This window comes from Pan troglodytes, chromosome 6, assembly GCF_028858775.2.
Source record: "Pan troglodytes isolate AG18354 chromosome 6, NHGRI_mPanTro3-v2.0_pri, whole genome shotgun sequence".
In the NCBI taxonomy this organism is placed as follows: Eukaryota; Metazoa; Chordata; class Mammalia; order Primates; family Hominidae; genus Pan; species Pan troglodytes.
In genome coordinates, this window is record NC_072404.2 from 74,442,228 (window position 1) to 74,464,941 (window position 22,714).

A 22,714-nucleotide genomic window follows, 5' to 3' on the forward strand; every position below is an offset into this window, starting at 1 on the left:
GATCAAGAGGACAGCCCTACTGGGCCGGAGTTTGCTCTCTGCTCAGTCCTTAAAAGTCCATCGGCCTGAGCTCGTCTTCCGCCTTGAAGGGGTCCTGCCTGTGTAGGGTTGCGTTCCTGACATGCCATGGATGAGGGAGTGACTAGAGGTCTCCCCGGAAAGTGTTTGACTCCAGATCAGATCCTGGGAAAAGGCCACAGCCCCAGGACCTGGAGCCAAGGGACTGAGGGCCAAGCGGGACCCGGAGGGGGAGGAGGGTAGTTGGGGGGAGGGGGAGGTGGGTAGTTGGGGGGAGGGGGAGGTGGGTAGTTGGGGGGAGGGGGAGGTAGGGGAGGGGAAAGGGGAGTTGGGGGAGGGGACTTAGTAAGACGGTACAGCTCAATTAGCTGGGACAGTGAGGAGGAGTAGTAAAGGGGCTTAGGGGTGTGGAAGGGAGCTCAATGGAGAAAAGGGGTTCGTGCGTAGCAGGGGGCCCAGGCTTTCCCTCCCTGGTCACACTTCTGCCACTCAGCTCTCTTCACACCACCCACCCTAAGCCGTGCCCTCTGACCTCCCACCTGCCTGGGGCTGACCACTCTGCCTTGTCTCTTTCCATCCAGGGCCTTGGGAACTCCAAGACAGAATGGCCCGAGGCCTGGACACTCTCTGAGGACATCTCTGCAAAGGCCCCAGCGGCCCAGGCCAGTGGGATGCGGGCTGCTGGCCCTGTCCAGACTCTCATACTGTGGGGCAGGGTTGCAGAGGCCCCTCCCTGGGTTTGCTCTGGGGTGGCAGAGAGCCATTGTGAGTCAGTTCAGTGTGGTGGGCAGCGCTCTCTTGCAGCCCAAGGAAGCCTTCCTGGAGGAGGGAGCCTGACCCTCCAGCTGGGCTTGAATGAGGAAGAGGCTAGATAGAGGCCTGGCAGTGGGGCAGGGGTGGGGACTGTTTGTGAGCAGCCGTGTGGCAGGTGTGATAGGAAGAAGGACTGGAGGGGTAGACAGGCACTGCCATCCATAGCCTGGAAAGTGTCACCAACAGGGCAGGATTTCATCCGAGAAGTAACAGGGAGGCTGGGCACAGTAGCTCAGGCCTGTAATCTCCACGCTTTCAGAGGCTGAGGCGAGAGGATGGCTTGAGCCCAGGCGCTTGAGACTAGCCTAGGCAACATAGCGAGACCTCCACCTCTGCAAAAAAATTTAAAAAATTAGCCAGGCATGGTGGCGCACACCAGTAGCCCCAGCTACTAGGGAGGCTGAGGTGGGAGGATCTGAGCCCAGGAGGTTGAGGCTGCAGGGAGCTGTGATTGTACCAGCACACTCCAGCCTGGAGGACAGAGCGAGACTCTGACTCTTTTTTTTTTTTTTTTTTTTTTAATTTTTTGAGACAGAGTTTCGCCCTTGTTGCCCAGGCTGGAGTGCAATGGTGTAGTCTCAGCTCACTGTAACCTCCACCTCCTGGGTTCAAGAATTCTCCTGCCTCAGCCACCCAAGTAGCTGGGATTACAGGTGCCTGCCACCACCCCCAGCTAATTTTTGTATTTTTAGTAAATACAAGGTTTCACCATGTTGGCCAGGCTGGTCTTGAACTCACGACCTCAGGGATCCACCCACCTCAGCCTCATTTGTATTGATTTGTAGGAGCTATTTATAGATTCTGGATACAAGTTCTTTATCAGATATATGGTTTGTGACTATTTTCTTATAAGTCTGTGGTTTTTCTATTAATTTTTTTATTGATGACTGTTTTTAAAAATTGTGGTTAAGTATACATGACATAAAACGGATCATCTTAACCATTTTAAAATGTAAAATTCAGTGGCATTAAGTACATCCACAATATTGTGCAAATATCATCACTACCATCAACTCGAAAAGGGCAGGGCATCCAATACCCATTAAGCTGTCACTCCCCAATCTCCCATTTTCCCAGCCCTGACAATCACTAATCTACTTTCTGTCTATATGGATTTGCCTATTTGGATATTCATATTAATAGAATCAACAGTAGGTCGCTTTTTGTGTTTAGCTTTTTTCACTTGGCATAATGTTTTCAAGGTTCATGCACTTTGCAGAATGTATCAAAATTTCATTCCTCTTTAGGGTTGGATAATATTTCATTGTAAGGATAGACCACAATTTGTTTATCCATTCATCCATTGGTGGATATTTGGGTGGCTTCCACCTTCTGGCTATTGTTTTGTTTTTGTGTGTGTGTGTGTGTGTGTGTGTGTGTGTGTGTGTGTTTGTCAGCTCCTTTAGGGTCTGACTTTTGGGTATTTTGAATAGTACCTCTGTGAACCTTCATCTACAAGTTTTTGTGTGAACTCATGTTTTCAGTTCTCTTGGGTATATATCTAGGAGTGGAAATACTGGGTCACAGGGCAATTCTATGCTTTTTGAGGAGCTGCCACACTGTTTTTCACGGAGGCTGCACCATTTTGGAGTCCCACCAGCAACATATGAGAACTCCGATTTCTCCAGACCCTCAACAAAATTTATCTTTCATTTTTTGATTATAGTCATCTTCATGGGTATGAAGTGGTGTCTTATTGTGGTTTTCACTTACATTTCACTAATGATTAATGATGTTGAACAGATTTTCATGTGCTTTTTGCCAATTTGTATTTTTTCCTTATAGAAATGTCTATTCAAGTCTTTTGTCAATATTTTCATTGGGTTGTTTGTCTTTTTGTTGTTCAGTTTTGAGAGTTTTTTATATATTCTGGAAACTAGATCCTTATTAGCAATATGACTTGCAAATATTTTCTGTCATTCTGTAGGGTTTATTTTCACTTTTTTGATAGTGTCTTTTAATGTATCTAAGTTTTTTTGTTTGTTTGTTTGTTTTTGAGACGGAGTCTCGCTCTGTCGCCGCCCAGGCCGGAGGGCAGTGGTGCTATCTCAGCTTACTGCAAGCTCTGCCTCCTGGGTTCACTCCATTCTCCTGCCTCAGCCTCCCAAGTAGTTGGGACTATAGGCGCCCGCTACCATGCCTGGCTAATTTTTTTTGTAGTTTTTAGTAGAAATGGGGTTTCACCGTGTTAGCCGGAATGGTCTCATCTCCTGACCTCGTGCCCGCCCGCCTTGGCCTCCCAAAGTGCTGGGATTACAGGTATGAGCCACCGTGCCTGGCCTGTATGTAAGTTTTTTATTTGAATGAAGTTCAACCTATCTATTTTTTCTTTTGTTGCTTGTACTTTTGGTGTCATATCTAGAAAATCATTGCCAAATCCCAGGTCTTGGAGATTTACCTCTGTTTTCTTCTAAGAGTTCTATAATTTTAGCTCTCACAGTTAGGTCTTTTATCCATTTTGAATTATGATGTCAGGTAAAGATACATGAGGTGGGGTAAAGATCTAACTTTATTTTTTGGCATGTGGACATCCAGTTGTCTCAGCACCATTTGTTGAAGAGACTATTCTTTCCCCCATTGAATGATCTTGACACCTTTTTCGGAAATCAGTTGACAATAGATGTATTGGCTTTTTTTTTTTCTGGAACTCTATTTCATTGGTCTATATGTCTGTCCTTATGGCAGTGTCATGAGGTCTTAATTACTGTAGCTTTGTAAGTAAGTTTTGAAATTGGGAAATTTGAGTCCTCCAACTTTGTTCTTTTTCAAGATTGTTTTTGGCTGAGATTCATTGCATTTGCATTTGAACTTTAGGATAAACTTGTCCATTTCTGTGAAAAATGGCTGTAGGAATTTTGATAGGGATTGCACTGAATCTGTAGATCATTTTGGTGGGTATTGACATCTTAACAATACTGTTTTCCAGTCTATGAACATGGGATGCTTTCCCATTTATTTAGGCTTTCTTTAATCTCTTTCAACAATGTTGTGTACTTTTCAGCACACAAGTCTTGCACCTCCTTTGTTCAATTTATTCCTAAGTGTTTTATTGCTTTCGAAGCTATTGCACATAGAATGGCTTTCTTAATTTTATTTTTGAATTGTTATTGCAAGTGTATAGAACAGAGTTCTTTATTATCCCCATCTGGCACTAGCAAGCCACACTGGGGGCACAAACTGTCACCACCACAGCCACCTCTAAGGTTGACAGTGGGAGACTGTAGGCACTAAGTGAAAAGTTGCAATATTCTCCTACCCAAAATTTAACAGGTTATTTCTTAATTAACCACTCTTTTAGTTGTTGCAAGTTTTTAAAAAAATTTCAGAGTTCCAGAAAACTTGAATCTGACACTTTTTGCCAGCTTAATTATTGCTTTAATGGACTGATGGATTTCTGGAGGTCCTTACTCTGCTATTTTCAGTGACATCACTCTGTATGCCTTATTTTAAAACTGCCTATCTATTTTCCCAAGTGGTTGTATCATTTTACATTCCCACCAGCTACATATGAGGGGTTACAATTAAAATGTTTAAATAGTCGGACAGGTGCGGTGGCTCACGCCTGTAATCCCAGCACTTTGGGAGGCTGAGGCGGGTGGATCACGAGGTCAGGAGATTGAGACCATCCTGGCTAACACTGTGAAACCCCGTCTCTACTAAAAATACAAACAAATTAGCCGGGCGTGGTGGTGGGCGCCTGTAGTCCCAGCTACTCAGGAGGCTGAAGCAGGAGAATGGTGTGAACCCAGGAGGCGGAGTTTGCAGTGAGCCGAGATTGTGCCACTGCACTCCAGCCTGGGTGACAAAGTGAGACTCCGTCTCAAAAAAAAAAAAAAGTTTAAATAACCAACGTGTATCTTCAAGTAATATGCTACTTCATGTGCAGAGAAAACTTTTCACTAGGCCTTGCAGCTGGCCTATATTTAGTTTTTTAAGAAACCACCAAACTGTCTTCCAAAATGGCTATACCAATTTGCATTCCCACCAGCAATAGATGAGGATTCTTGTACATGTTTTGTTACATGTATACCTAAGTATTTCATTTTTGGGAGAGCTGATGTAAATGGGAATGTATTTTTCACTTCAAATTCTATTTGTTCCTTGCTGATATATGGAAAAGCTATAGATGGCCAGGCGCGGTGGCTCATGCCTGTAAACCCAACACTTTGGGAGGCCGAGGCAGGCGTATCATTTGAGGTCAGGAGTTCGAAACAAGCTTGGCCAACATGGTGAAACCCCGTCTCTACTAAAAATGCAAAAAATTAGCTGGGTGTGGCAGTGCATGCCTGTCCCAAAAATGAACATTTTAGCTCTCCCAAAAATGAAATCCCACCTACTAGGGAGGCTGAGGCAGGAGAATCACTTGAACCCAGGAGGCAAAGGTTGCAGTGAGCTGAGATTGCGCCACTGCACTCCAGCCTGGGCAACAGAGCGAAACTCCATCTCGAAAGAAAGACAGAAAGAGAGAGAGAGAGAGAGAGAGAGAGAGAGAGGAGGGGGGAGGGGGAGGAAGCAGAGGAGGAGGAGGAGGAAGAAGAGGAGGAAGAAAAATGGAGAAAAGCAGTAGACTTCTATATATAGCTTTATGTCCTGCAACCTTGCTATAATTGCTTCAGTTATCTTTTAGAGCCATCAAAATTAAGAAAGAAAATTATATCTACCTTTTTTATGTTACTTCAAGCACTTTCAGTTTGATAGATACAAGTGGTTTTTTTTTGTTTGTTTTGTTTTGTTTTGTTTTTGAGACGGAGTCTTGCTCTGTTGCCCATGCTGGAGTGCAGTGGTGTGATCTCAGCTCACTGCAACCTCCACCTCCTGGGTTCAAACAATTCTCCTGTCTCAGCCTCCTGAGTAACTGAGATTACGGGCACACACCACCACACCCAGCTAATTTTTGTATTTTTAGTAGAGATGGGTTTTCCCACGTTAGCCAGGCTGGTCTCGAACTCCTGACATCAGGTGATCTGCCTGCCTCTGCCTCGCAAAGTGCTGGGATTATAGACATGAGCCACCGTGCCCGGCCTGTTTATCCATTCATTCTTTTGATGGACGCTTGGGTTGTTTCCATCTTTGGATATTATAAATAAAACTGATATGAACATTTTTATACATGTCTTAGTATGAACATATACTTTCATTTCTCTTATGCGATACCTAGGAATGAAGTGACTAGGTCGTACGGTAGGTATGTATTTTAGTTTTTAAAAACCCGCCAAACTGTTTTCCAAAGTGGCTGTACTATTTTGTTTTTAGACGGAGTCTCGCTCCGTCCCCAGGCTGGAGTGCAGTGGTGTGATCTCTGCTTACTGCACCCTTTGCCTCCCGGGTTCAAGCGATTCTCCTGCCTCAGCCTTCTGAGTAGCTGGGACTACAGGTGTGTGCCACCACGCCCGGCTAATTTTTTGTATTTTTAGTAGAGACGGAATTTCACCGTGTTAGCCAGGATGGTCTCAATCTCCTGACCTCATGATCCGCCCGCCTCGGCCTCCCAAAATGCTAGGATTACAGGTGTGAGCCACCGCGCCTAGCTGACTCAAAATATTTTCTAATTTACCTTATGATTTTTCTAATTTACCTTCTTCTTTGACGTACTGGTTTTTTTTTTTTTTTTTTTTTTGAGAGAGAGTCTTGCTCTGTCGCCCAGGCTGGACTGCAGTTTCGCGATCTCAGCTCACTGCAAGCTCAGCCTCCCGGGTTCACGCCATTCTCCTGCCTCAGCCTCCCGAGTAGCTGGGACTACAAGCGCCCATGACCACGCCTGGCTAATTTTTTTTTGGTATTTTTAGTAGAGACGGGGTTTCACCATGTTAGCCAGGATGGTCTCGATCTCCTGGCCTCGTGATCCACCCGCCTCGGCCTCCCAAAGTGCTGGGATTATAGGCGTGAGCCACCGCGCCCGGCCCGTACTGGTTATTTTTGAAGTATGTTGATTAGTTTCCACTTATTTGTGAGTTTTCCAAATATCTTTGTTATTAATTTCTGATTTCATTCCATTGTGGTCAGAAAACGTATTTTGAATTACTTCAGATTTTAACAATTTATTAAGACATATTTTATGGCCTAGCATATAATTTATAGTGGAGAATGTTTCATGTGTACTTCAGAAGAATGCGTATCATATTGTTGTTGGGTAGGATGTTCTATAGATATTCGTTAGGTCTGGTTGGCATACATTCTGTTTTTTTTTCTGATCTGATATCTAGTTGTTCTCTTTATTATTAAAAATGAAGGCCAGGCATGATGGCTTACACCTGTAATCCCAGCACTTTGGGAGGCCAAGGCAGGCAGATCACCTCAGGAGTTCGAGACCAGCCTGGCCAATATGGGGAAACCCTGTCTCTACTAAAAATGCAAAAACCAGCCAGTCATGGTGGCACACACCTGTAATCCCAGCTACTCGGGAGGCTGAGGCAGGAAAATTGCTTGAACCTGGGAGGTAGAAGTTGCAGTGAGCCGAGACTGCACCACTGCACTCCAGACTGGGCAAAAGAGCAAGACTCCATCTCAACAACAACAAAAAGAGTATTGAAGTGGCTAAATATTATTGGTGTATTGTTTATCTTCCCTCCAATTACTGCAGTTTTTACATCATGTACTTTTAGGCTCTGTTTTTCGGTGCATATAGGCTTACAAATGTTATATCTTCTTGAAGGATTGACCCTTTTATCATTCTATAATGTCCTTATTTGTCTCTAGTAACATTTTTTTTGTCTTAAAGCCAATTTTTTTCTGACATTAGTATAGCCACTCTAGCTCTCTTTTGGTTACTTTCTGCATGGAATATTTTTGCATCCTTTTACTTTCAACCTATTTGTGTTTTTTAATCCATTCTGCCAATCTGTGCCTTTTAGTTGGAGACTTTAACCCATTTAATTTAATGTAATTAATCATAAGGATTTACTTCTCCCAGTCTATATGCCATTTGCCTTTTTATTCCTTGGTTCTTCCATTATAGCCCTCCTTTTATGTTCTGTAGATACTCTCTAGTACACCATTTTAATTCCTTGTTGTTACTTTTACTATATATTTTTTAGTTCTTTGTGTTTGCCCTGGGATAACAATTAACATCTTTGTTTATAGCAATGTAGTTTGGTTTTTTTTTTTTCCTAATTTTTTCTTTTGAGACAGGGTCTCACTCCAATTTGCCCAAGCTGGAGTGCAGTGGCGCAATCTTGGCTCACTGCAACCTTTGCTTCCTGGGTTCAAGTGATTCTCCTGCCCAGCCTCCCAAGTAGCTGGGATTCTAGGCTTGCACCACCATACCTGGCTAATTTTTGTATTTTTAGTAGAGACGGGGTTTCACCATGTTGGGTCAGGCTGGCTTCGAACTCCTGACCTCAAGTGATCCGTCCACCTCTACCTCCCAAAGTGCTAGGATTACAGGTGTGAGCCACCGCCCCTGGCCAGCCCAGGAGTTTGAGACCAGCTTGGGCAACATAGGGAGACTCCATCTTTACAAAAATAAAATAATTTTAAAAAGTATCTAGGCATGATGGCACACGCCTGTGTTCCCAGCTACTCAGGAGGCTGAGGTGGGAGGATCTCCTGGGCCCAGGAGGTTGAGGTTGCAGTGAGGTATGATTGTACCACTGTACTCTAGCCTGGGTGACAGAGCAAGACCCTGTCTCGAAAAAAAATTTACAACAACAGAAAAATAGGTTTTGTTTTGTTTTGCTCTAATACAGCCAAATTGTTATTTATCATGAAATTTGTGACGGGAGGGGGATAGGGAAAAAAAGAAATATGCAATATGCCTTCTTTCAGTCTTTTTTTTCTTTCCTGTTATGCCTCTCTACTTGATTCTGCATCAGTAGTATGACCTTATTTTAATATTTTTTTTTTGTTTTGGTGAGACAAGAGTTTCACTCATGTCGCCCAGGCTAGAGCGCAATGGCACAATCTCGGCTCACTACAACCTCTGCCTTCTGGGTTCAAGCAATTCTCCTGCCCAAGTAGCTGGGATTACAGGCACCCACCACCATGCCCAGCTAATTTTTGTATTTTTAGTAGAAATGGAGTTTCACCATGTTGGCCAGGCTGGTCTCGAAATCCTGACCTCAGGTGATCTGCCCTCCCAAAGTGCTGGGATTATAGGCGTGAGCCATCGTGCTCGGCCTGTTTTAAATTTTAAAATGCATCTGTAATTGTTTTTTAAACTGCAAAAATGAATTAATTAAATCATAATGGAAATAAGAGTATTGTAATTTTCCTACCCATTACAGTGTACATAAGCATCACTATAACTAGTGCTATCTACATAAAATATTCAAATCAGTATACATATTACAGTATTACAGTGGTACCATAGAAAATATTCAAATTGAGGCTGGGCGCAGTGGCTCACACCTGTAATCCCAGCACTTTGTGAGTCCGAGGTGGGCAGATCAGGAGTTCAGGAGTTAGAGACCAGCCTGGCCAACATGGTGAAACCCTGTCTCTACTAAAAATACGAAATTAGCCAGGCATCTTGTAATCCCACCTACTCAGGAGCCTGAGGCAGGAGAATCGCTTGAACCTGGGAGGTGGAGGTTGCAGTGAACCAAGATCAAGCCACTGCACTCCAGCCTGGGTGACAAGAGCAAAACTCCATGTCAAAGGAAAGAAAAAAGAAAGAAAGGAAATATTCCAGTTGAATCAGGTCATTGATTTTGACTAGATGTCTAAGTGTCATGTACACCTAGTAGGTAATACTAGAAACAATTAGGTATACCCAACCCTCACACCACAATGCAAAAGTAACATTAATTAACACAGTCATGAAATGCAGTTCTACCAAAACAATAAAGTTGTTTAGTGGAGAAAATATTTTATTTTGCTTTCATTTTTAATTTTAAATTAAGTAAAATTTGAAAGTTCTTTTGCACTAGCCCACCTATCAGGTAGTCAGCAACCACGTGATGGGTACCTTCTACATTGCACCACACAGTTCTAGAATTTCATATAAATGAAATCATTTACTATATACTCTTTTTGGCATCTTTCATTCAGCATAATTGTTATGCTGTTATGCATGTTATGTGTATCAATAGTTCATTCCTTTTTATTGCTAAGTATTACCCCATTGATTGGATATACCACAATTTTTTAATCTGTTCATCTTGTTGATGGACATTTAGGTTGTTTTTTAGTGTTTAGCTTTTACCAATAAAGATGCTATAGGCATCCAGATAATAGTGTTTGTATGGACACATGCTTTCATTTTTCTTCAGTAAATAACCCAGCAGTGGAATGCTGTCATCTGGTAGGTATATATTTAATCTTTTAAGAAACTGCTAAACTGTTTTCCAAAGTGGTTATACCATTTTGCGCTCCCTCTAGCATTGTATGAGAGTTCCAGTCATTTTATATCTTTGTCAGCACTTCTATGATCAGCCCTTTTAATTTTAGCCATTCTAAGGAGGTGTTTAGTGGTATCCTCTTATGGTTTTAAGTAGCATTCACTAATGACCAATGATATAAAGCATTTGTTCATATACCATACCTGTTTTGTCTGCTTTGGAGAAATGTCTGTTTAATTTTCCTCCTATTTTGCCTGAGCAAGTTGGGGAAATAGACTGTTGAGTTTTAATAATTCTTTATATATTAGATACAAGTCTTTTGTTGGGTATATGTTCTTTAAAGATTTTCTTTCTTGGGGCTGAGCACAGTGGTTCATACCTGTAATCCCACCATTTTGGGAGGCCAAGACAGGAGGATCACCTGTAATCCCACCATTTTGGGAGGCCAAGACAGGAGGATCACTTGAGGCCAGGAGTTTGAGACTAGCCTGGGCAACATAGCGAGACCCTGTCACTACAAAAAAAAAAAATAAAGGAAATAAAAAAACTTAGCCAGGTATGATGGCGTGTACCTGTAGTCCCAGCTACTCAGGAGGCTGAGGTGGGAGGATCACTTGAGCCCAGGAAGTTGAGGCTGCAGTGAGCTGTGATTGCACCACTGCACTCCAGCCCGGTTGACAGAGTAAGACCATCTTAAAAAAATATTTTTTTCTTTCTGTAGCTTGTCTTTTCATTTTAATAGTAATCTTTCAGAGAACAGATGTTTAACATTTTAATGAAATCCAATTAATCTTTTATTTTGCAAATTGTGGTTTTGATGTTGTATCTAAGAACTCTTTGCCTAACCTAATTATTTGCCTAACCTAATGTCACAATATTTTTTTTGATGTTTTCTTCTTAAAGTTTTAGTCTTACATTTAGATCTGAGATCTTTTTGAGCTAATTTTTTATTTTTTTGCATAAGCTGTGAGGTTAGGTTGAAGTTCACTTATTTTTGCCAAACAATATCCAATATTCCAGCACCATTTGTTATAAAGATTATCCTTACTCCATTGAAATGTCTTTGCAGTTTTGTCAAAAATCTGTTGGCTGTATTTCTGTGGGTCTATTTGTATACTCTATTCTTTTCTTTTTCTTTTTTGAGATGGAGTCTCGCTCTGTCGCCCAGGCTGGGAGGCAGTGGCACAATCTCGGCTCGCTGCAAGCTCCGCCTCCTGGGTTCAAGCCATTGTCCTGCCTCAGCCTCCCGAGTAGCTGGAACTACAGGTGCCTGACACCATGCCCGGCTAATTTTTTGTATTTTTAGTAGAGACGGAGTTTCACCATGTTAGCCAGGATGGTCTTGATCTCCTGACCTCATGATCTGCCTGCCTCGGCCTCCCAGAGTGCTGGGATTACAGGTGTGAGCCACTGCACCCGGACTGTATACTCTATTCTTTTGCATTGATGTATTCTATTTCATTCCATGGTGTTGACCTGTGTCTCATTGCCAATACTACACTGTCTTAATTACTATAGCAATTACTTAATTACTTATAGTAAGTCCTAAATTCAGGTAATGTGAGTCCTCCAACTTTATTCTTATTCAAATTTGCTTTGGCTATTCTAATTCCTTTGCATTTACATGTACATTTTACAACCAGCTTGTATATGTCTACAAAAATCCTGCTCAGATTTTGATCTGTGTTTTGTTAAATCTACAGATCACTTTGGGAAGCAGTGACATCCAACCTGTATCAAGTCTTCTAATCTGTGAACATGGTATGCCTCTTCATTTATTTAGGTCTTTCTAGATTCCTTTTAAAAGCATTTTGACATTTCTAGCATAAATATTTTGCATGTTTTGCTAATTTTATACCTATGTACTTCGTTGTTTTGGTGTTTTATAAATAACAGTTTTAAAATTTCAGTTTCTAATCTTTTGTTGCTAGCACATAAATACACAATTCTATGTTGCAACCTTTACAAACTTATTTATAGTTTTAAATATTTTTCTTTCTGTAGATATCTTTTTTTCTTTTTCTTGAGACTGGCTCTCACTTTGTTCCCCAGGCTGGAGTGCAGTGTCGTGATCACAGCCCACTGCAGCCTCGACCTCCCGGGCTGAAGGGATCCTCGCACCTCAGCCTCCTGAGTAGCTGAGACTATAGGTGTGCACCACCTCACCCAGCCAATTTTTTGTATCGTTGGTAGAGACAGGGTTTCACCATGTTACCCAGGTTGGATCTTGAATTCCCGGGCTCAAGGGATCCACCCACCTTGGCCTCCCAAAGTGCTGGGATTATAGGCGTGAGCCACTGCACCCAGCCTCTTTCTGAAGATTTCTTGAGATTTTTCTTTTTCTTTTTCATTTCCTTTCCTTTTTTTTTTTGACAGGGTCTTGCTTAGTCACCCAGGCTGGAGTGCCATAGTGCAAACACAGCTCACTGCAGCCTTGACCTCCCAGGTTCAAGTCATCCTCCCACCTCAGCCTCCCAAGTAGCTGGGACTACAGGTGTGCCACTACACTTGGATAATTTTATTTTATATTTTGTAGAGATGGGGTCTTGCTTTGTTGATAGGGCTGGTCTCGAACTCCTGGGCTCAAGCGATCCTCCTGCCTCAGCTTCCCAAAGTGCTGGGATTATAGGCATGAATCACCACACCCAGCCCTTGGGATTTTCTTTTTTTCTTTTTTTTTTTTTTTTTTTTTTTTGAGACGTAGTCTCCCTCTGTCGCCCAGGCTGGAGTGCAGTGGTGCGATCTCAGCTCACCGCAAGCTCTGCCTCCCGGGTTCATGCCATTCTTCTGCCTCAGCCTCCCGAGTAGGTGGGACTACAGGTGCCCACCACCGTGCCCAGCTAATTTTTTGTATTTTTAGTAGAGATGGGTTTCGCTGTGGTCTCAATCTCCTGACCTCGTGATCGGCCCGCCTTGGCCCTCCAAAGTGCTGGGATTACAGGCGTGAGCCACTGCGTCTAGCCCAACCTGTGGGATTTTCTATGGAGACAATCAGGAGTTTTGGGTAGGGACAATTTTGATTCTTCCTCTTCTATCTGTATGCTCTTTATTTCTTTTCTTGCCTTATTGCCCTACTTTGGTCTTCCAGTACAATGTTGAACAGGAGCGATGAGAATGAACATCCTTATCTTGTACCTTAACTTGGGTGAAAACATTCAGTCTTGAAGTATGACTTTAGCTCTGGATTTTTGGAGATGTCCTTTATCAGGTTGAGGAAGTTCCCCTTTATTCCTATTTTGAAAAGAGTTTTTATTTAGCATGGATGTTGAATCTTCTCAAATGCTTTTTCTGCATATGATACATTGATACGTTGATATGATCATATTGATATATTGATTATTTTAAGAAATGGATACATTGATCAATGTGTTGGTATGTTTTTCTTCTGTTAATAACATACACTGCATTGATTGATTTCAGATATTGAACCAGCCTTGCATTGCTGATATAAAACTGCCTTGGTTGTGATTTATTACTGTTTTATATATTGGTGCATTCTGTTTGCTACTTTTTTTGAGTTTTTTTGGTCTATGTTCATAGAGACTATTGGTCTGTGTAGACTTCTGTTTTTGTACTACCATAGTCTAGTTTTGATGTAAAGGTAATGTTGGCTTTATACAACAATTTTGGAAGTGTTCATTTCCCTATTTTCTGGAAACAATTGTGTAGAATTGGTGTTTTTTCTGTTTTAAATCTTTGGTAAGAATTATCTGGAGAAATTATCTGGGCCTTGAGATTTCCTCTTGAAAGGTTTTTTAACAACAAATTCAATTTCGTTAATAGTATGGGACTATTCCCATTCTCTATTTTACCTTGTGTGAGTTTTGGTAGTTTGTGGTTTTTCAGAAATTGGTTCATTTCATCTACATTGTTAAATTTATGAGTATAGACTTGTTCATAATATCCCCTTATTATCCTTCTAACATTTGTAGAATTTGTAGTGATATCACCTATTTCATTCCCAATATTGATAATTTATGTCTCGTTTCCTTTCTTTTCTCTCTTTTTTTGTTATTTGGCTAGAGGTTTGGGAATTTTACACATCTTTTCAAAGAATCAACTTTTGATTTAATTGATTTCTCTATTGTTTTCAGTTTCATTGGTTGCTGCTCTTACCTTTGTTACTTCCTTCTTTGTGCTTACCTTGGGTTGATTTTACTCTTTTTATAGTTTCTTAAAACAGAAATTTAGGGCCAGTCGCAGTGGCTCATGCCTGTAATCCCAGCACTTTGGGAGACCCAGGCGGGCGGATCATGAGGTCAGGAGATCATGACCATCCTGGCTAACATGGTGAAACCCCGTCTCTACTAAAAATACAAAGAATTAGCCAGGCATGGTGGCTGGCGCCTGTAGTTCCAGCTACTCGAGAGGCTGAGGCAGGAGAATGGTGTGAACCCGGGAGGCGGAGCTTGTAGTGAGCCAAGATCCTGCCACTGCACTCCAGCCTGGGCGACAGAGCGAGACTCCGTCTCAAAAAAACAAAACAAAACAAAAAACAGAAATTTAGGTTATTGATTAGAAAACTTTCATTGTCCTCCTCCTCCTCCTCTTCTTCTTCCTCCTCTTTCTTCTTCACTACTTCTTCTCCTTCTCTTTCTCTTTTTCCTTCTCTTTCTCTTTCTCCTCCTTCTCCTCTCCTCCTCCTCCAACTCCTCCTCTTCCTTTCTTCTTTCTTCTTCTCCTGAGACAGGGTCTCACTCTATCACCTAGGCTGGAGTACCATGACAGGATCCTAGCTCACTGCATCCTCAAACTCATGGGCTCAAGTGATTCTCCTGCTTTAGCCTCCCGAGTAGCTGGGACTACAGGTATGTGCCACCATACCAGGCTAATTTTAAAAAAAATTTTTGTAGATACAGTGTCTCATTATGTTACCTAGGCTAATCTTGAACTCCTAGCCTCAAGCAATCCTTTCACCTTGGCCTCCCAACATGTTGGGATTATAGGTGTGGGCCTCTGTTCCCGCCTCTTCTTTTCTAATATAATCATTTCATTACATAAATTCCCCTTTAATTTGGCGGCATCCTGTAAGTTTTGACATGTTCTATTTTCATTTTCATTCAAATTAAAATATTTTCTACTTCCCTGGAGACTTCCTGTTTCACCCAGGATTATGTAGAAGTATGTAGTTAATTTCTAGGCATTTGAATATTTTTTAGTGTTCTATTATTGGCTTCTAGTTAAATTGTATGATCAGAAAGCATCGTTTATATAATTTTAAATTACAAACAGTTGTTAGGGGTTTATTTTGTGACCAAGGACATAGTCTTAGTGAATGTTCTATATGCTTTTTTTTTTAGAGATGGGTCTCGGCTGTGTTACCTAAGCTGGAGTGCAGTGGCTATTCCCAGCACAATCATAGTGCACTACAGTCTCCAACTCCTGGGTTCAGGTGCTCCTTGTGCCTCCGCCTCCTGAATAGCTGGGATTGCAGGCATGTGCCATCATGCCTGGCTATGTGCCTTCAAAAAGACTACAGTTGTGGATGGAGTGTTTTATCAATATTAGTTGGTTTATGATTGTGTTTAGTTCCATATCCTAGCTGATTTTCTATCTGTTCTGTCCATTCTTGAAGAGTCCAACTATAATTTTGAGTTTGTCTATTTCTCCTCAAGTTCTGTCAGTTTTGCTGTATATATTTGAGGTCTGTTTTTAGATGTGTACACATTTTAAATGGTGTTGGGTCTTTACCATTATGTAATGTCCCTCTTAATCTATTGTAAATTTCCTTGCTTTGAGGTATAGTTTGTCTTATGTAAATATAACCAGTTCAGTTTTCCTTTGACCAGCATTTATGTAACATATCTTTTTCCATTTTTAAACCTATAATCTACCTATATTAAAATGTATAGTCAGGCCAGGTGCAGTGGCTCATGCGTGTAATCCCAGCACTTTGGGAGGCCGAGGCAAGCAGATCACTTGAGGCCAGGAGTTTGAGACCAGCCTGGGCAACGTGACGAAAACCTGTCTCTACCAAAAATGCAAAAAATTAGCTAGGTGTGGCGGCATGCACCTGTAGTCCTAGCTACTCAGGAGGCTGAGGCATGAGGATCGCTTGAACCTGGGAGGCAGAGGTTGCAGTGAGCCAAGATGGCACCACTGCACTCCAGGCTGAGTGAAAGAGCAAGACTCTGTCTCAGAATAAATAAATAAATAAATAAAACAGCAGCAACAAAATGTATAGTCATGTCTTTTTTTTTAAAAAATCTCTTCTGTCATTGTCTTTTAGTTGGTGTGAATAGACCATTTACATTCATTGTTATTGTTGATGTACTTGGATTTAGGTCTATCATTTTGTTATTTTCTGTTTGCTCTCTTTTGTTTGTTTGAGACAGGAGACAAGGTCTTGCTCTGTTGCCCGGGCTGGAGTGCAGTGGTGCAATCTCGGTTCACCACAAGCTCTGTCTCCCAGGCTCAAGTGATCCTTGTGCCTCAGCCTCCTGAGTAGCTGGGACTACAGGCGACCACTGCCACACCCCACTAAGTTTTGTATTTTTAGTAGAGACGGGGTTTCGCCATGTTGGCCAGGCTAGTCTCAAACTCCTGGCCTCAGGTGATCCGCCCGCCTCAGCCTCCCAAAGTGCTGGGATTATAGGCGTGAGCCACTGCATGCGGCTGCTCTCTGTTTTTTATGCCTCACTGTTTCCTTTCCTGCCTTCTTTTGGGTTATTTGACTGTTGCTTAGTATTCAATTTTAATTTATCAATTGATTATTTTATTATATCTCTTTGTGTAGTGTTCTTTAGTGGTGGCTCTAAGAATTATAGTATGTACACCAAACTTTTTACTTTCTGCTTAGAATTAATATTTTACCACTTGTAAAATGTAGGAACCTGGCTATCATGTAGGTTCCTTTCCCCTGTCCTTACTATGTTGTAGTTATCATATGTATTGCATCTATAAACATTGAAATTCCATTAGAATCTGAAACTGTTCTAAAAAATAAAGCTTATTTTTAAAATACTTATTAGACAATATTACATCTTTTGCTTTCAATAATCATATGTATTTTAGGCCAGGGCGTGGTGGCTCACACCTGTAATCCCAGCATTTTGGGAGGCCGAGGCAGTGGATCACCTGAGGACAGGAGTTCAAGACCAGCCTGGCCAGTATGGTGAAACCCCGTCTCTTGTGTCACCCAGGCTGGAGTGCAGTAGTACAATCACAGCTCACTACAGCCTTGACCTCCCCAGGCTCAGGAGATCTTCCCATCTCAGCCTCCCAAGTAGCTGAGACTACAGGTGCACACCACCATGCCCATCTAATTTTTTTGTATTTTTCAGAGATAGGGTTTTGCTCTGTTGGCCAGGCTGGTCTCAAATTCCTGGGCTTAAGTGATCCACTCGCCTTGGCCTCCCAAAGTGCTGGGATTACAGGCTTGAGCCACCAGATAACATTTTAAAACCTGTTTTCAAGTCTACTAGCTCTTTCTACGGTCATGCACATTCTGTTACTGAACTCATTGAGTTAATTTTAAAACTCAGTAATTGTATATTATCAGTTCTAAAATATCTGTTTGGTTCTTTTTTGTATCTTCTATTTTCCTGCTGAGGGTTTCTATCATTCCATTCATTTAAAAAATATTCTCCCTTAGAAAACTAGTTAAATAGGTAGGCCAGGCATGGTGGCCCAGCACTTTGGGAGGCTGAAGCGGGCAGATCACCTGAGGCCAGGAGTTCGAGACCAGCCTGGCCAACATGGTGAAACCCTGTCTCTCTACAAAAAATACAAAAAAAATTAGGCGTGGTGGTGCACATCTGTAATCCCAGCTTCTCAGGAGGCTGAGGTGGGAGGATTGCTTGAACCTGGGAGGCAGAGGTTGCAGTGAGCTGAGAACATGCCACTGCACACTCCAGCCTGGGTGACAGAGCAAGACTCTGTCTAAAAAAGAAGAAAAATAGTTAAATAGCGCTTTAAAATCCTGGTTTGGTAATTCCAACATCTGTGCCATCTTGGGGTTGGCATCTGTTAATTATCTTTTTCCATGTAAGATGTTTAGATTTCCCTAGTTCTTTATATATTGGATAATTTTGAATTGTGTTTTGGATGTCTCGAACATAGTGTTACGTGGTTAAATTCTATGGAGAAGTTTAATTTATAAAAAAAAAAAGGCAATGGATTTGGTTAGGTTCAAGCTGCAACTTCCTACCTGCACTCCGTGAGCTGTGGTTACAATGTCAGTTTAGTTCCCAAATACTTTGCAGTATTCAGATATGTCCTGAGTATGTACCACGCAGTGGCCAGCCTGGAACCTGGGGAGTGGTCCATCCTGTAATTTCTTTCTCAAAGCCTGTGCTGTTTAGGGTCAAATGCACACACATGCAGCTCAGGGGTGAGCTGAAGAGTTTATATAAATTGTTAATCAAATTGTCATCTCAAGCTCCCTCTTCTCATCAATTTCACTGACACTTTTCAGCTCCCAAGGGCCCCTCCCTAGTCCTTTAACTCTAAAGCCAGGGCTTCAGTTTCTCTGCTCTGCCACATACTTCTTACGACTGCATCTTTCTTCAGTGCCAAGTGGCAAGAGCATAGAGAGAAAGACAGCAACAGGAATCCCTCCAGCACTCTTGGGGCCACAGACTCTTGAGGGAAGTGTTCCCTCGCAGAGCATTTGGTGGTTACCCAACTGCTTTTGCCTGTCTCACCATGTCATGTGATTGCCTAGAAGCTGGGACAGTAGGGAACGGCAATTAACACCAAAAACCAACCAACCAACAAAAACAACATCACAAAAAACAAACTGGGTCTGTCTCCATTCTTCCTGACCTGTAGGGGCCTCCTTTCGCAGTCTGAACCACAAATGGAGAGCTTCTCTTAGAGCTCCTTCTGTCTGTACCTGGTTTACCATCTTAGCCTCCTGAGTAGTTGGGAACCATAGGTGCACGCCACCAAGCCCAGCTAATTTTTATATATATTTTGTAGAGATGGGGTCTTGCTATGTTGCCTAGGCTAGTTTCAAACTCCTGGCCTCAAGCACCTCGGCCCCCACTCAGTGTGCTGGGATTACAGGCATGAGCCACCATGCCTGGCCAAAAATTTTTTTATGTAAATCTTTCTGATAAAAATTTCAGATCCAGATGGCTTGACTGGTAAATCCTTTCAAATAATTAAGGAGGGAGTAATATGAATCCCACAAAAACTTTTAGAAAACATAGAAGACAATACTTCCCAAGTAATTTTATGAGGCCAGTGTTAACTCTGATACCAAAACCAAACACCTAACAAATAGACCAGGAGTCAGCAAACCATGGCTTGTGGGGCCAAACCAGACTATGATTTGTTTCTGTAGATAAAGTTTTATTGAAACATAGCCACATTTATTAAATTACATACTGTCTTTTCCTGTTTTCCTGTTACAGTAGTAGGGTTGAGTAGTTATAGCAGAAGTTATATGGCCTGCAAAGCCTCACATATTTACTGACTTTACAGAATAAGGTTTGCTGGTCCCTGATGTGGACCAGCAGTCTTCATGGAAAAAGATGCAAAAATGCTTTAGAAAGATCAGCAAATCAAACCCAATAAATAAAAGAGATAAAATATCAAGATCAAGTGAAATGCATCCCAGAAATACAATGTTGCTTTAACAACAAAAACAAAAATAAGTCAATGTAATGCAATATATTAACAGAAGAAAGGTTTAAAATGGCAGGATCATCTCAATACTTGCAGAAAAGAAGCATTTGACAACATTCAACATCCATTCATTATTATTATTATTATTATTATTATTATTTTTTTTTTTTTTGAGAGGGTGAGTCTTGTTCCATTGCCCGGGTTGGAGTGCAGTGGCGCGATCTCGGCTCACTGTAACCTCTGCCTCCCAGGCTCAAGAAATTCTCGTGCCTCAGCCACCCCAGTAGCTAGGACTACAGGCATGCACCACCACGCCCAACTAATTTTTGTATTTTTAGTAGAGACGGGGTTTCGCCATGTTGGCCAGGCTGGTCTCGAACTCCTAGCCTCAAGCGATCCACTCACCTCAGCCTCCTAAAGTGCTAGGATTACAGGCACGAGCTACTGTGCCCACCCCACTGATAATTTAAAAAAAAAAAAAATCAGCAAACTAAATATAAAAGGGAACTATCTCAACCAGAAAAAATACAGCTACAAAAACTTAAAGCTAATATCTTAATGGATAAAGTATGAATTATTTCTCCCTAAGATTAGAAACAAGGCAAGCATGTCCACTCTTGCTGCTTGCATTTAGCATAGTACTAGAGGTTCAAGCTTGTGCAATAATAAAAGAAGAAAAAGTAAAAGACATACCAACTGGAAAGGAGGAAGTAACACTGTTCTTATTGCAGACAACATGATCATCTGTATAGAAAGTCCCAGGAGATATGAAATAAGCTACTAGAACTAATAAGTTAGCAGAACCAAGTGTCAATTGAATTTCCATATGCTAGCTCAAACAATGGGAACTGAAATTTTAAAAACAAAGCCATTATTATTATTATTGTTGTTATTTGAGACAGAGTCTTACTCTGTCGCCCAAGCTCGAGTGCAGTGGCACAATCTTAGCTCACTGCAACCTCCACTTCCCAGGTTCAAGTGATTCTCCTGCCTGAAACCTCCAGAGTAGCTAGGATCACAGGCGCACGTCACCACGCCCGGCTAATTTTTGTGTGTTTAGTAGGGATGGGGTTTCACCAGGTTGGCCAGGCTGCTCTCGAACTCCCGAGCTCAAGTGATCTGCCCGCCTCGGCCTCCCACAGGCATGAGCCACTGTGCCCGGCCAAAAGAAAGCCATTAATAATAGTGTTTAAAAATCAAAATACCTAGGAATAAATTTAATAAGAGACATGTATATTAGTGTCTTACTGCTACTCTAACATATGCCATATAGTGACTTAATACAAATTTATTGCCATACAGTCCTGGAAGTCAGAAGTCCAAAGTCAGTCTGTCTGAAATCAAGATGTCACAGGTTCGCCTTCTGGAGGCTCTTGGGGGAGATGCTTGCCTTTTTTCACTTCTAGGTGCTGCCTGAGTTCCTTGGCTCATGGCCTCTTCCTCCATCATCAAATGCAACAGTGCAGCATCTTCAAATTCCACCCCCTTTGCTCTGGCACTTATCTCTGCTTCCATTATCACATCTCTTTTTCTGACTCTGACCCTCCTGCCTCCCCCCTTATGAGAAACTTTGCAGTGGGACCTATCTAGATAATCCAGGATAATTTCTCCACCTCAAGATCCTTAATTTAGGCTGGGTCCAGTGGCTCACGACTCTAATATCCCAGCACTTTGGGAGGCCGAGGCGGGCAGATCTCTTGAGCTTGGCAGTTTGAGACCAGCTTGGCCAACATGGTAGAACCCCGTCTCTACTCAAAACACAAATTTAGGTGGTTTGTCTTTTTACTTCCTTGGTGCTTTGAAACAGAAAGTTTTTGGCCAAGTGGGGTGGCTTATGCCTGTAATCCCAGTGCTTTGGTAGGCTGAGGTGGGAGGATCACTTTGAGGTCAGTAGTTCAAGACCAGCCTGGACAATATAGTGAGACCCCCCCCCGTCTTTTCAAAAAATCAAAAAAATTAGCTGGGCATGGTAGCACATGCCAATATACCTGATGATGTCCCAGCTAGGCAGGAAGATCACTTGAGCCCAGGAGTTCAAGGTTTCAGGGAGCCATGATTGTTTCACTGCACTTCATCCTGGGCAACAGAATAGGACCCTGTCTCAGGGGCTGGGTGCGGTGGCTCATGCCTGTAATCCCAGCACTTTGGGGGGCTGTGGTGGGTGGGTCATGAGGTCAAGAGTTCGAGACCAGCCTGGCCAACATGGTGAAACCCCACCTTTACTAAAAATACAAAAATTAGCCAGGCGTGGTGGTGCGCACCTGTAATCCCAGCTACTCAGGAGGCTGAGGCAGGAGAATCACTTGAACCTAGGAGACGGAGGTTGCAGTGAGCCGAGATTGTGCCATTGCACGCCAGCCTGGATGACAGAGCAAAACTCCGTGTCAAAAACAAAAAGACAAAAAAGCCCTGTCCTTACAAAGAAAGAACAAAGGAAAAAAGAAATACAAAGTTTTAAATTTTGATGAACTCCAATTTATGAAGTTTTTCTTTTATTACTTGTGCTTTAGGTGTTGTATCTAAGAAAACCATTGCCTAATTCAAGGTCACAAAGATTTATACTTACCTTTTCTTCTAAGAGTTTTGTCGCCTTAGCTTTTATATTTGGGTCTATAAAACATCACTACTATGATGTTTTCATTATTACAGGTTTGTAGTAAGTTTTAAAGTAAGAAGTGTGAGTCTTCCAATTTTTTTCTTTTTCAAGATTGTTTTGTAATTCTGCATTTCCGTATGAATTTTAGAATCAGCGTGTCACTTTCTACAACAGGCAGCTGAGATTTTGATAAGGATTACACTGAATCTGTACATCATTTTAGGGATTATTGGCATTTTAACAATATTAAGTCTTCCAGTCCATAAACACAGCATGTCTTTCCATTTATTTAGGTCTTCTTTAATTACTGTTTCTTTTCTTTTTTTCTTTTTTTTTGAGATGGAGTTTCACTCTGTCACCCAGGCTGGCGTGCAATGGCGTGATCTTGGCTCACTGCAACCTCCACCTCCTGAGTTCAAGCGATTCTCCTACCTCA

At 42.0% G+C, this 22,714-nt stretch overlaps 1 protein-coding gene across 9 annotated transcripts in view; it reads left to right on the top strand.

Moving 5' to 3' along the window:
• RABGEF1 (RAB guanine nucleotide exchange factor 1) overlaps positions 1 to 22,714 on the top strand; it is a 164,487-nt gene that overhangs the window by 48,706 nt on the left and 93,067 nt on the right. For 3 of the 9 annotated variants that reach the window (XM_054655638.2, XM_063814299.1, XM_063814291.1), the window contains one exon: positions 11,813 to 11,870. Coding sequence is in view for 4 of the 9 variants with exons in the window: in XM_054655639.2 (XP_054511614.1) it covers positions 11,468 to 11,509; positions 11,813 to 11,870 (100 nt within the window). In the remaining 5 variants the exon portion in view is untranslated. Of the gene's footprint in view, positions 1 to 599; positions 681 to 11,425; positions 11,510 to 11,812; positions 11,871 to 22,714 lie in introns of those variants that run through there. The other 6 variants (XM_063814286.1, XM_063814290.1, XM_054655639.2 and 3 more) reach the window with 5 other exon arrangements.